Genomic DNA, 14,123 nt, shown 5'->3' with positions numbered 1-14,123 from the left:
GTTTTCTTGTAAACCCAGAAAAAAGCAAAAAAGCAAAGGTTCTTGACAACCGATTATCATCACTACTGTGTGAAAACACGAGGGACTGACCTTAATCTGGTCCTCTGTAGAAATAATCGCTATTATGTTCAAGTATATTTAAGAATCTCTAAAATCCTTTATGGGCAAACCTGTGGCTAGTCACAAATAGGGGTGGGCGGAATTTGCGGAATTGTGTTACGCAAATCTCCGCGAAACGGTAAAAAATCTCCGCGAACACGCAGAAATTCCGCGAACACGCGGAATTGCTTGTTCGCGATGCTTTTTTCCTGTTCGCAATTGCTTTTTGCGTGCTCGAGGAGAAATATCTCGCGAACATGCATTTTGAGAACGCGAGCAAGCAAAAATTTCGCGAAATCACGGAAAGCAGACTTTTGAGCAATTTCGCGTTCTCCGCGGAACGCGAAATTACGCAAATTACGCAAATTCCGCGAGCGGAACGGAATTTGCCGCCCAGGCCTAGTCACAAACACTGCTCAAATACATGTTCCATAGCACAACATTTCAAATTATCCCTTCAGTGTCTTAATATTACATGTGAATTAATACCCAAGTGAAGTAAAATCCCACCTACTTTATAAATCACCCGGTAGTTATATTAACAATACCTTGATATGGAACATATCTCAGTACACAGTTTGTACAACTAGTAAAAATTGCCATCAGTATTAACTCATCTTCAATTGTTCTGTAGGCCACAGTCCTTACCTCCTTAATTAATTCCAAGAATGTTAGGATATCTTAAGGTGTCATGACCAAGATGAAAAAGGTAAAACGTGTCTTCTGCCAGCCCTTGCACCACCAGAGTCTTGCAGCCAATTAAGCTTCTTGTGCCACAATTTACCCCATCCTCCTGACTTCTGTGTAAGAGCCCACTATACTGTTGTGAGGCAATTCTCAACTCACCTGTAAGTTGCTCACCATAGCAAGGATGGTTGCCGTTTAAAGTGGTGCGCCTCTAGTGACAGAGAAGGGGTATGGCTACAGTGGCACTGCAAGGGTTACACCCTTGATAGTCTGCGGGTACAGTAGCATTCTATTAGCTTGAATCAAGAACATTTCTTTAGGATTTTTTCTTTGAAACAATAGTCACTGGATATAGTACGGCAGAGATGTCACGGTTCCTGACAGTGGAACAAAAACAGAGGTACGCATAGCCCTTTTTAGGTCTCGCCTGAGCCAGTGCTTTAGCGCTGCTCTGGCGAGAGCTTTAGTAAGCGGGATTTGGAAGTGCAAACTAGTGGCTTTTGCAGGCCTCTAGCTACAGTGCATGTGCGCCGCCGGGCGCGCGCACCATTTGTCCGCCTACATGATCACTTTCGCGGTCGCTTTGATGTACTCAGTGAGCCGCGCGGCCACTGAGAACATCAAAGCGGCCGCAAAAGTGCTCACCATATGCTCTGCTTGCATCTCCCTCCTCCCTCGCGAAAGTGCTCACCATATGCTCTGCTCGCATCTCCCTCCCCCCTTTTTGGAATATGGTTCGTGTGCGCTCACTTTCGTGACTTGTTTTTTTTGTTTTGTTTTTGTTTTGCTTCTTTGATATAGCGCGAACTCGACCCGAAGGTAGCGCTGTACATGAGCACCGTATTTACATTACATATTTACATATATGGTAGTGCAGATTTGTCTGTTTGCTTCTGTTCGCTTCTACCAGTGCATCTAAGCCTCAAAATTCCTCTCAAGTGTCTATAACCCTCATATTTTAGCTGACAGTGTGGATCGGTCCCACATCTCGTTGCCTTTGTCTACATCTTCACTTATGTTGGCAGCAATTGCAGCTTTTGTTCTCCTCTGGCTGGCACTGTTGCATGGGGTGCTCCCCTCACTTAATATCACCACGGCCATTGTATGGGGGTTCAGGCCTCTGGCATGTGTGGCCACAAAGCTTGGGTCTCACCTGCAGTTGTGCGTTGGCCTCCTCCCTTTGCAGTGCATGGAGGCACCATCTGCCGTGTTCTAAGCCCGGGGCTTTGCTGTGGCTGTCTGAGTGTGTGTGTGTTGTTTATGCTGGGTTGTCTGTGTGCTCCATCCTTCTGCTGGCACAGAGACGGCTCTGTGCACAGCTCTCCAAGTCATCCTTACTGTACCTCTGTATAGACACGCAGGTTGTGTACGAGGCGGAGCGAGCGCGGCCCTCCAGCTGCTTTCACTGTGTGTGTTTTTTTAGACTTTGTTTTATAATTGAATCTATATTTGTCAGTCCCTAATGCCGGGGTAGATCGCATTCCCTGCAGCTGAGGCAGAGCACCTCTTACTGCTGATTGGCAGATGTTGATGACTGATGAGAGAGTCTGACGTTTGATAATGTATCTCTTTACCCAGACACCCCAACAGGTCTCCACGAGCCAAGGGCATGTACACTCTCCAGCTTTACCTCTTTCCTTGCCTTTCTGCTGCAATGTCAGCTGGCGCTCGCGCACAGAACGAATGTTGAGGCTGTGCGCGCGGACGGAATGTTGACATTGTACGCGCACGGGTCGAATGTTGGCACTGAGCGCGGACATCTGATATATAGCACTTCGGTCTGTGACGGTTAAGGCAATTGCTCTCCTCAGCTGCCTCTCGCGACGTTTCCACTTTCTAGTTAATAAATACTTCTGCGCTTCCTCATCGTCTCTCACTATGCTCTCTCCAGTTTGCAACGTCATTTCTCTTCACAAACTCGTTGTATCAGATGAATAAAGTAATTAACAATTCGGTTTACAGATTGTTAAGAAAACCATCAACACGCATTGGCATAGGCAATAGGTCTCGCTTTTGGGACCTTATAAGTATTTAGTTATGCAGCACAATATCCTTGGTGCAACAGCAACCCTTGCATGGCTAAACAGTTATAAGGTCCCAAGGGCGAAACCTATTGGCTATGCCAATGCTTGTTATTACTATTTGCCGTATGTCCACTTGTGGGATCCTAGTGTGGACTGTAAACGGGTGCAGATAAAAAGGGTACATACTGAGCCCAAATATTCCTTTGTCAGGGGAGTTGTTTTTCCCCTCACTTTCTGAAAGCCAAATGAAGTGGTGTGTTTCTAAAATGTTGGTTTCTTGACTTTTACCAATATAGGGCCTTACTTAGAGTGGGGCAGACAGGATACCGCGTCACAAACTCCCGTCCTCCGTATTACAAGTGCATTATAGGCTATGACACTTTTACTACGCCTGACAGGATATCACCCGCATTTTGACGTATTTTCCCGTCCGTCTGCTAAACTCTAAGGCCCATAGTCTTCCACAATACAGACGAGCATTGAGAAACGATGTTTTTCTTTAACAATTCGAGGTATTTCGCAACTCTGTATGTAAACAAAGTACCCCCCTGTCGCCCGTGTCGACAATAGGCGTGGGGTACTGAAAACAACAGCTTGATGTGTGTGACTTTCATTAAAACTTGTGTAATGTATCTCATTCATACGGTGCGTTTGAGTAAAACGAAAGTAACTTAAAACATATCCAAATAATGAATACAAACATGTATATATTCCTATAGTCATACATCTAAACCAAGGTACACACACAGTGCTCGCGAGTGCCATTAAAGTCATAGTTTTGCAGTTTACACTGAATTAAATTATTATTGTGTTGTTAGAGCCACACACATGATAGGCATACCCTGAGGAGGTTCGTTTCTCGCGTGTCTACTGTTACTCAGGGGTTCTAAGAAGAGATTTCTTGCCTCATTCACCTTTCTGAATATGTCATGTGTTTTCTTCCCAGTGGGCAGGTTCTGTCCGTCACCCCGCGGAATGAAAGGCAAGCTGAGGTGATGAAGAATTTGACCGCCATGTTTGAGGTACAGTATGTCACAAAGTGTGAGTGAAATCACCCAGCTGCCTGTGAGTGAGTTAATCAAAGCACGTGCGACACGACTCCATTGCCGTGAATTACTCAAATTGTGATTGGCAGGCATGATTTTTTTCGGTTTACCCTTTCCAAATAACAGCAGCGAATTAATAGAGCATTTGTTTTCCAGAATCAATTCTTTGCATTTTAACTCCACACATTGTTCATTGCTCTCCCCATAAGCTTGTGGATGGTTTAATTTCTTGTCTGCTTTCATAACCGACATGCAAGATGTATTTCCTTTTAGAATGCCACGTTTGTTGAGCACCAGGAGATTTTGTGACTGGCTGCATTCGTTGTGGGCCTGCTTTGGTTTTAGGACTCAATAGCTGTATCCTCGGAGATGGGACAATATCTGAGCATAGTGACCTCTAGGTGACCTCTAGGTGTTAGCCTCCACCAACTATTTCTGCACGAAATGTTTTTAACTTTTTAACCACTTGCTCTTGACTCTGCTTGTCTCATGATTTTGATTTGGTTTTTGGAAATGTACCAAACATTTATATATTGGATATGTTTTACAATTCTTTTAATTCACTGTGCTAAAACTCTGCCAGCAACAGACGCGCCTGGCATATACGAAGATCCATCGTAGCAAGTAAGCAATCTATGCGTTGATTTGGAAGATTTAGAGAACAGAGAACGTGGCAGTGAGACAACTTGAGAATCTCAACACCCAAATTCGCACTTCATCTACCCTCAACACCTCACTTCCTGGCCTGCCTGTCTCTAGATCACTGTCAAACAAATTTGCATACTTCACTGTTCTTCCCATGGTTCAGGCCTCTCTTCCATCAGCAAAAATTGTATTCTCGGTAACCATCAAACCAGAGTTGCTCGACCTAGGCTTTTGTCTTTTGATAACAACAAGGCCTTGACTGCCTTGAATGGTTCTTTCTGAAAATGATTACTTGTTGACGCATGCCCGTGATCTTATAAGTGGATTATGGCAAATGATGCCACCCCAATGGTCAAGGTGTTAGTAAATGGAAATCTTTCAAATAAAATGCTATTGGAAAGGGGATGAAAGCAGGGGTGGCCACTGGTCCCGCTATTTTTCCCAGGTCGAGCCTCTTGCGGCAACTATCAGAGCAGATAGGGACATTAGAGCATCTTAGTGAGGGCAGAGAGGCAAAGACAGGCTGTGCCAGTTTACCAACTAAATAATGCTCACCCTGCATTACCTACAAAATGTCCGTTCTAGCATTCCAAGTGGAATCAAACTGAAACAAAAACAGGCACACCTGAGATGCTAGCCTTTAACATTGCAGCTGGAGAAAGAGCGATGAATAGTTGATCGGCACTCTAGTGGGTTTGCCATGGGCTTTGTGTGTATATAACAGGGGCTAGGGAGAGTATCAATGTTAAACATATTCCTTCCCCGCCTACTGTGCAACTTTCAGACTATAACCATGGGGTTTCTGACACCTGATCTTAGATACTTACAGCCTATCTCTACTTTTAGCTAGGATGTAAAGAAAGCAAGGGTAACTTGGAAAATTCTCATGGAGCTTAGCGAATAGCAGGTGTTAGCATGCCCAGATATAAAGGGGTACTATAGGACAACTCATATTACATCATCTTCTCAACAGAAAATTGATGGGACTTCATTCAACGCTTTATCTGCCTGCAACCTTGGGGACATGTTATGGCGCCAGGAACAGCATAGGCCAAGATCCATAGACAATCATCTGAGTACCAAGGGATTTCGGCAAACATGGGGCTGGTTGTTCAGTAAGGGAGGTCTATCCCAGCTCTTGACAACTGTGCAAAGTGTAAACATGGGGGTTGTAGAATGGTAAAGGATATGTTTGGGAGGGTGAATTAAATCCATTCACAGCTGTGACTAAGATGTTCAACTGTAAGAGGGTGCAATGCTTTATTACTGCCAACTTAGATTAGATGGATGTGGGGTCGGACTGGCATCAAGGACAACAGGGAGTACTGGATAGGCTGGTCTGAGAAGTCAGTTTTGTGGACCAGTTTTGTGGCTGTTTGTTCTGTTTTATGGTCTGGTGGGCTGGTTTTTAAAGTAGATTTTCATGATTTTGAAACAAACATTGCCTGTAGCAAACCCAAATGCATGCAATCTTCTATATCTTCCATAACACATATACAGAGTCTTTACAAGTTCAAAACTGCCCCAATTTGCAAATATTGGCCACATTTTTCAGCTATCTAATCCACTAACAAGGGCCGCTGTTATTATGATGTTTGGGCCTATTTCCTGTCCCAGTCCTATCATGCTTACATGTTAATCCATGCAACTAAATACAGAAAAACGAATTTGGGAGCAATTAGACTATTTACTGCTTTCGTGCAAATGTATTTTACAGGTTATTAGGTCGAGGGAGTTTATGGAGAGGGGAGTCTCTGGAAAAGAGTAGCAGATGATACACAGCTGAATCTTTATTTTAAATGGTTTACATCTAAAAAATACTCTGTAAAAGATACTACACTCATGCCAGAATAAAGAATTTTGCAGTAAGCAATACTGGATAGATGCTGGAAAGAACATGGGGGCAGATGTGATTTCCTGTACAAGCAATTGGCCTGTTATTGGGTGAGGTGAAGACAGTAGTGGGAGAGTAGTGAGAGCTATGGCAGGGAAGACATTTCAATTTATCCTTTTGCACTTTTTGTTTGGGAGACATAACGATGGGGAAGATACAATAAACCTAGATCATGTATAGCTGTGCAACCAAATCCTAACAGCAGTGAGATTAATTATCGCCTCTCTTTGGGGGAAAGCATTGTTGAAGAATAGAATATGTGACCATTAGAACAGATAATGTATTTGTCAGAAAATGTGTTATTAGCTGGAAAGGATGTGTTATTCCCAAGTAATAAGTCCTAAATCCTTTTTAGGCCCAACGCACAAGTTTTGAAATAAACCTGGGCTCAACCCCTGGTAACTATGACACAGAGCAGACAGAATTAACTTACGGAAAAGTGTTTAAAGTATTTAACGGTACCAAAACAATTGAAAAGTGAAAACACAACCCAATAAAATCCCACAACCAATTTCTAAAAATAAAGTAATATTCAATAAGAAAAAAAACACTAAAATGAGTAAGGGGGGCAATAGAAATGGCTTTTTAAAGTTTTAGGACAAAATGTGTCAAGAATAAGTAAAGCACCAATCAGAAATTACTGTTAGCAGTTGACCAGGACCTAAGTTTGATTTCAGGCCGACTGTGATGAAGCAGAAATCAGATAACCCAAGAAGGTCACTCCGGTCAATGAGTTTACCTTCTGAATTAGTCAAAAAACAGGTGTCAAAATCCTCCAGCAAAGCAATGCTGCAGTCTGTGTCCAGCAAAGTCCTGTCAAAGTTGGATAGTCATTTGAAGTGGTCCAGCTGAAGCCATTGGTTTTGGAGTTGAAGAAGCTTTTGTGCATTCATTAAATGTGTGCATTATTAATAATATGCAGAATATTAATCTATATTCAGTTTCATATGTATACACTGACATGATGTTATTGTTTTGAAACAATTTTACCATGGCCTATTAAAGTGCATTTTCATGGCTTTCGCTAATTAGACCTCAGCTAGGCTTCAATGCCATCTTGTTCAAAATGGTTGTCTCATGTTTGTGCTCTGTTTATTATTCCTGCTGTCCGTAGTCAAGCAAGTCATTTTTGTTTATTTCCAATTGACACTGTTCTAGAAGAAGAGTCTCTAGCATGGGCTTGGTATTGTATTTTTTCTCCAAGGTTCTCCCTCCTGCATGCACTGTTGCATTCATTCACAATGGTTCACTATTGGTTATGTAACTAGTTTGTTCTGACACCTCCAGATGATATTAGGTCAGAGAGGGCTGGATTCATATTTATATAGTGAGTTAGTGCTTATGCGTAATATTTATATAGTGGGTTAGTTCTTATGCGTAAAATTTATATAGTGGGTTAGTGCTTATGTGGTAAGGCCGTATGATGATTCTGAAGTCTTATTTCTGAGTTGTTGAAAATGTGTTTCTTGCCTTGATGATTCTGCCCTATCCATGCTTGTCTATGGGGAAATTTCCTATATAAACCCTCAAACTTGGGAATGGGGAAGATGCTGTTCGATTGCTTACTGATTTTGCTGCACATTTGGGACTTCAACATTTTTTCTAATTTTGTCACTTTTCTTTGCTCATGCCGTTTATTTCTATGTAAGCCACCAGTTTCTCCATTTGCGTATCCTATATAGTATATTTTACACTTTTGAAATACATTTTCATAAGTTCTTAATTCCACCTTATAACTCATTTATTGAGTCAGTCTTTTCTTAATTGACTCACATTTTACATGCTGATTTGTACCTTATCTTGGGACACTGTAGCTACAGAGGTCAGCCAGCTGACCCTTCATGTTTACTTCTCAGTCGTAGGCATAAGTGGGAGCAGCTCCAGCCGCTCAAGTCTCCACATAGGTGACAGACAGCAGATCCAGTCCTCTTCTATTCTTCTGCAAGTGCAGATGTGTTCTGAAGATCTTTGGGAGAGGTAGCCCTTTTGTAGCATTCTCTAGCCAGTGGGTGAGTGCGACTCCTGGATGATCCCTAACCAATGAAAAAAAGCTCCCAAGGGCAACCCTTGACACTTTTGCAGCACATCCTGTTTATCCTACTTCAAACAATCCCACAGTGCAATGTTGTGAGTAACATCCACAATGACAGCACTCTTTTGTCCTTGGTTATTTCTGATGTACCAGCCAGTCCCGTACCCACACACTGGGCCGGTGCCAAGCTAGCTACAGCTGTCCCAAGGAACAAAGGCTTCTATTCCCCCTGACTTCTTTTACTTAAAAATGATTGGCCTCACAGTGGTCCCAACTAAATGAATTTCCTGAAACCTCATTAGCTGCTCTTCCTGAGCTGAAAAAAGTCACATAACTCGCACCCAGGTCTTCCAGCAAAAATATCTAAACCATTGTCTCTGTTCTGGGAGCAGTTTTCACACCTCATTATGCGGAAGCACTGCTAGGGGCTAGCTGCTGCCAGGCTAATGGTAATCAGCCCACTGGAGGTTCAGACACAGTCTAACATTTTTAAAAGTTAGTTTTCCTTAATATTTAACAAATCTCTGCCTTCACTAGTGAACTGGCTATTAAATAAATATTCAACATAGTGGCTAAAAATCACTCTGGTAGGCTATCCCAAACCAGAGTTAGCAGAAGTAGTATTTTATTCTGAACTTTAGGTTTTCTCATTAGAGCAGTTATAGCCTTTATAGCAGAACAAGTTTTTGAGGGCTAGTCATGGTAAGTACATGCCTTGTACAACTTTGAAATATTAGGCACCCTGGGGGGGCTAGCAAGCAGCCAACGCTAATGGCCGCTGCCTAGGGAAGCTCTGGGGTTGACGAGACATCCCCATCGATCCTGACATTGATACGGCGGCGTCCACTTCAACTTCAGAAAAACGACGACCCACCACCACCCGCAACAAGCCCCTCGAAGGAACTGGAACAAGATCACTAACGACCAGCTCACCACCTTCCTCAGCCAGAACCCCCCCACCAGCTCACTGGACCCCAACGAAGCCGCCAACAACTTCACGCAGTGGATCACCAACTACGCAGATGCCCTTGCACCACTGAAGAACCCCCCCAGCAGACACGGCAGCAAGAAAACCTCCTGGTTCACCGACGAACTCATCACCTCCAAGAAGAACTGCCGCTTTCGGAGAATACCTGGTGCACCAACCAGACCACAGACAACATGACGGCCCTCAAACACGCCACCCGCAAACACCACCAACTGATCCGCGCCACGAAGAAGACAGCCTTCAAGGAACGATTGGACAACAACACCCGCAACAGCAAAGAACTCTTCACCATCGTCAAAGAGCTCTCCAACCCCGACGCCGGAAACAACGACATCACTCCCTCGCAGGACCTCTGCGACTCTCTCGCCGCCTTCTTCCACGACAAGATCGCCGACATACACAACAGCTTCGGCCCTCCAACCACGAACCCCACCACCGAACCGATGCCCCCCACCGCCACCCTCCGCACCTGGACCCCGGTCAGCACCGAAAACACAACACGCACGATGAACACCATCCACTCCGGATCCCCCACGGACCCCTGTCCACACCACATCTTCAACTCGGCCGACGACATCATCGCACCCCAACTCCGCGACATCATCAACGCCTCCTTCAAAACCGCCACCTTCCCGGATTGCTGGAAACACGCCGAGATCAGCGCCCTGCTGAAGAAACCTACAGCAGACCCCACCGACCTCAAGAACTTCCGCCCCATCTCGCTCCTCCCGTTTCCCGCCAAAGTCATCGAGAAGACCGTCAACAGACAGCTAGCCGCCTTCCTTGAGACCAACGGCTCCCTCGAACACTCGCAGTCCGGTTTCCGAGCCAACCACAGCACGGAGACCGCCCTCATCGCAGCCACAGACGACATCAGATCCCTACTGGACAACGGGGAAACAGCGGCCCTCATCCTCCTGGACCTCTCCGCAGCATTCGACACTGTCTGCCACCGCACCCTGGTACAACGCCTGAACAACACCGGAATCCAGGAGAAGGCCCTAGAGTGGATCACCTCATTCCTCGCCGGAAGAAGCCAGAGAGTCCGCCTCCCCCCGTTCCGGTCCGCGGCCACTGAAGTCATCTGCGGCGTTCCTCAGGGGTCATCGCTCAGCCCCACCCTCTTCAACGTCTACATGAACCCCCTCGCAGCCATTGCACACCAACACAACCTCAAGATCATCACCTACGCCGATGACACCCAGCTGATCCTCTCCCTCACCAACAACCCGGACACCGCCAGAGCCAGCCTACACGAAGGGATGAAAGATGTCGCCGAATGGATGAAGAACAGCCGCCTGAAACTGAACTCAGACAAGACGGTGGTTCTCATCCTGGGGTCATCACCCTCCGCCTGGGACGACTCCTGGTGGCCCCCTGCCCTGGGCGCCACCCCCAAGCCAACGGACCACGCACGCAACCTGGGCTTCATCCTGGACTCCTCTCTCTCAATGTCCAGACAAGTCAACGCCGTTTCGTCCTCGTGCTTCAACACCCTGCGCATGCTGCGAAAGATCTTCCGTTGGATCCCCACCGAGACTAGGAAGACGGTCACCCAGGCCCTCGTCACCAGCCGGCTGGACTACGGGAACGCCCTCTACGCCGGCACCACCACCAAACTCCAGAAGAAACTCCAACGGATCCAGAACGCCTCAGCTCGACTCATCCTGGACATCCCCCGTCACAGCCACATCTCCGGACATCTGAGAGACCTTCACTGGCTCCCTGTCAGCAAAAGGATCACGTTCAGACTCCTCACCCACGCACACAAGGCCCTCCACGACCTGGGCCCCAAGCTCCTCAGCAACCGCCTGACCTTCCACCAGCCCACCCGCCAGCTCCGCTCCGCCAGCCGCGCTCTTGCTGCCGTCCCACGCATCCACAGAGCCACCGCCGGAGGAAGATCCTTCTCCTACCTAGCGGCCAAGACATGGAACTCCCTCCCCATCCACCTCCGGACAACCCAGGACCATCTCGCCTTCAGGAAGCAACTCAAGACCTGGCTGTTCGAGCAGGAACGTTCCCCCCCAGCGCCTTGAGACCCTCCGGGTGAGTAGTGCAATATACAAATGCCGCTGATTGATTGAGAACAGCGGAGGGGACGGTGGAACAGCTGGCCCACCGGTCGTGCTAATCCTGGACCCTGAGCATTGCACGGCGAACTACCTACGTCATGCTCAAGAGACGTGGCCTGTGTGGAACGCTGAAGCCGGGGGCTTGCTTACACTGATGGCCGAGTGACAAAGGAGCAACTATGGGCCGGCTCGAGTAGAGCCTCCATGTGGCGTGGACACGGACGACTGCCTTTGCGGGTGAGGTACAGGAGTGGAATAACGTATCGTACCGTTCGTGCCTGCACAGTGAGGAATACAGCATCAACCGCTGAGGACGCGTGGCCCAGCTTGGCCGACCGGGGGGAGCAGACGTACATGAAACAGGCAGTGAGTCACTACCCGGGCTGGGGTCATCGGAGCGAGGCAGCTTCCGCGGCCACAAGGAAAGGCGAGGCTGTGCCCAAACAATCTACAGGGGGACCCTTCCCCAGTCAGCCTCCTACCAAGTTCTGGGCAGCTGATGCTCAAAAACTTGAGGACAGTGCTGATGAGAGTGGATTGCCGCGTCACATGTGAGGCGCTGGCGTCCTGGATATCCATGCTGCCAGTTTTCTGCAGCCCCAGGTCCACGGCGCGACGACATTTCCGCCTTCCCCTGCCAAAAAAACACAATACAGCACCGCAGGCAACCGTGTGGTGACTGCTGAATGTGAGGACTTCCACACAGTTGAGACTACTAACGGAAATAGGTGGCCTGGGACTCAGCAGCATCTGGGGGGCAACCAACCAATAACTAACACGTCCACCGGACCCCCAGGGCTTGATATCCTCAACGGGGAGACCTTAGATACTGAACAAAAAGGCTGATCTGCGAACACGCCGTAACGGAGGTGAATACCCCTTGTGGACTCTTCTGGCTGTACTCACACGGAGGTAGGACAGGAAAACCGAAAGGCAGCGAGTGACTGATAGTCACACAGGCAGGCAGCGGCGATTACTGCCCCCCACCCATACGACTTGGTAGGATTCCCGGTGGACCGAACACGATGGGGGGCCGGGGCCAACGCACCGTGCAAAGCCTCAAACTGGACAAATACGCTTATAGCAAAGACCCGCCGGAAAAATCAGCGCTGAATACAGAACATGGAGGGGCCCTTATCCCCGAGAAACCTGCGGAGGTCACCCTACAAGAAATCATAGCAACTCTGACCAAGTCCAAACTTCCATAGGCTTGATCTCAACAGACATTTCTCTCATACGTGCAAACTTTTCGAACATGGCCACGATAATGACGGAGGTTGAAACCACAACTGCCACTCTCTCCACAGACACGGCTGTGCTACAGCATCAGGTACGAAAACTAGAAACAGACAATAAATTAAGGGCCGCCAAGCTCGAGACGCAACAATGTCCTGATTATTGGCGTACCGGAAAGGGTGGGGGGTCCGGCATTGGATCTGTTTGTAGAGGACCTCATCAAGAACCAGCAGTTTCTTCTCAGTGGAGAGGGCCCACCGTGTACGAGGTGGCAGACCTCGGCCAGGCGCCCCCCCAGACCCATACTGGCCTGTATTTTCAATTTCCGAGATCGAGATGCGATTCTGCAAGCGGCTCGAATTGCCCCCCAATCCGTCTCGAGAATTGCACTGTAACACTCTATCCAGACTATATGGCAGAGGTAACTAAACAGCGACATAGCTTTTTGGACATCAAGAAAGAAATGCAAAACCGAGAGCTTAAATATTCAATGTTATTCCCGGCGAAATTGAGGGTGGAAGCAGAGGGGAAAATCTGGTTCTTTACGACGCCCGAAGAGGCCCACAACTGGCTGGAGGGGTGGCGTCCAGCTGTAGGCCCTAAACGAATGGGAAAGAAACAGCAGCACCAACTACTGCAAACGACGTCGCTAACATCAAGGGACTTGGACTAAACTGACAAATTATTGTACAAGAAAGATGGGAACTAATGATAGTATCTGAATTAACGGCTCCAGAACAAAGTTGGGCCGACCCCCGCGGAGAGGAGTGAAGGGCCCGAAAGGACCACCGACTCACTTGAAACGAACCGGTGCCTGCGGCCGTGATTGGCATGAACAATGTGCCGCCCGACGCCCTCGCTGATAAGACATGAACAATTTTGTGTATGAACATCTAACCGTTTTATAATGTTCCTGTTAGACCTGGCATCTTTGGCGTGGTTTCCCCTAACTTTTTTGCCTCTGCCTCCTGTAATTTTTGACGCTGTGCTGGATTTCTTTTTTTTGCTGGTTTAGATGCTTTGCACACTTTGCCACTGCTGATCAGTGTCAAAGTGCAAGTGCTCCCTGGGTAAATTGTTATTATGATTGGTTATCCATGATTGGCTTGTTTGGTTTACCTGTCAGACCCTAGTACAGTGCACCAGGAGTGCCCAGGGCTGGTAATCCAAATGCTGCTGGTGGGTTTGCAGCACTGGTTCTGCCACCCACAGAAGCAGCCTGTTAAAGTGTGTCTAAGGCTTGCCATTGCAGAGCCTGTGTGCAGTCTGGTACTGCCATGCTGACTGGGCAAGTGCACCCACTTGCCAGTCCCTAAACCTTCCCTTTTCTTCATTTCAGACACCCCTATGGGAGGCCCAAGGGCAGGGTGCATTGTACGTATAAGGTAGGACAAGCC

At 47.4% G+C, this 14,123-nt stretch overlaps 1 protein-coding gene across 1 annotated transcript in view; it reads left to right on the top strand.

The window, feature by feature from the left end:
* The window catches only part of CPB2 (carboxypeptidase B2), a 138,065-nt gene that overhangs the window by 41,425 nt on the left and 82,517 nt on the right, over positions 1-14,123 (top strand). Inside the window, exon 2 of the mRNA XM_085621837.1 lies at positions 3,757-3,832. Within this exon, the coding sequence (XP_085477963.1) occupies positions 3,757-3,832 (76 nt within the window). The remainder of the gene's footprint in view (positions 1-3,756; positions 3,833-14,123) is intronic.

This window comes from Triturus cristatus, chromosome 8, assembly GCF_964204655.1.
Source record: "Triturus cristatus chromosome 8, aTriCri1.1, whole genome shotgun sequence".
Taxonomy (NCBI): Eukaryota; Metazoa; Chordata; class Amphibia; order Caudata; family Salamandridae; genus Triturus; species Triturus cristatus.
This window is presented reverse-complemented; position numbering and strand designations above follow the sequence as displayed.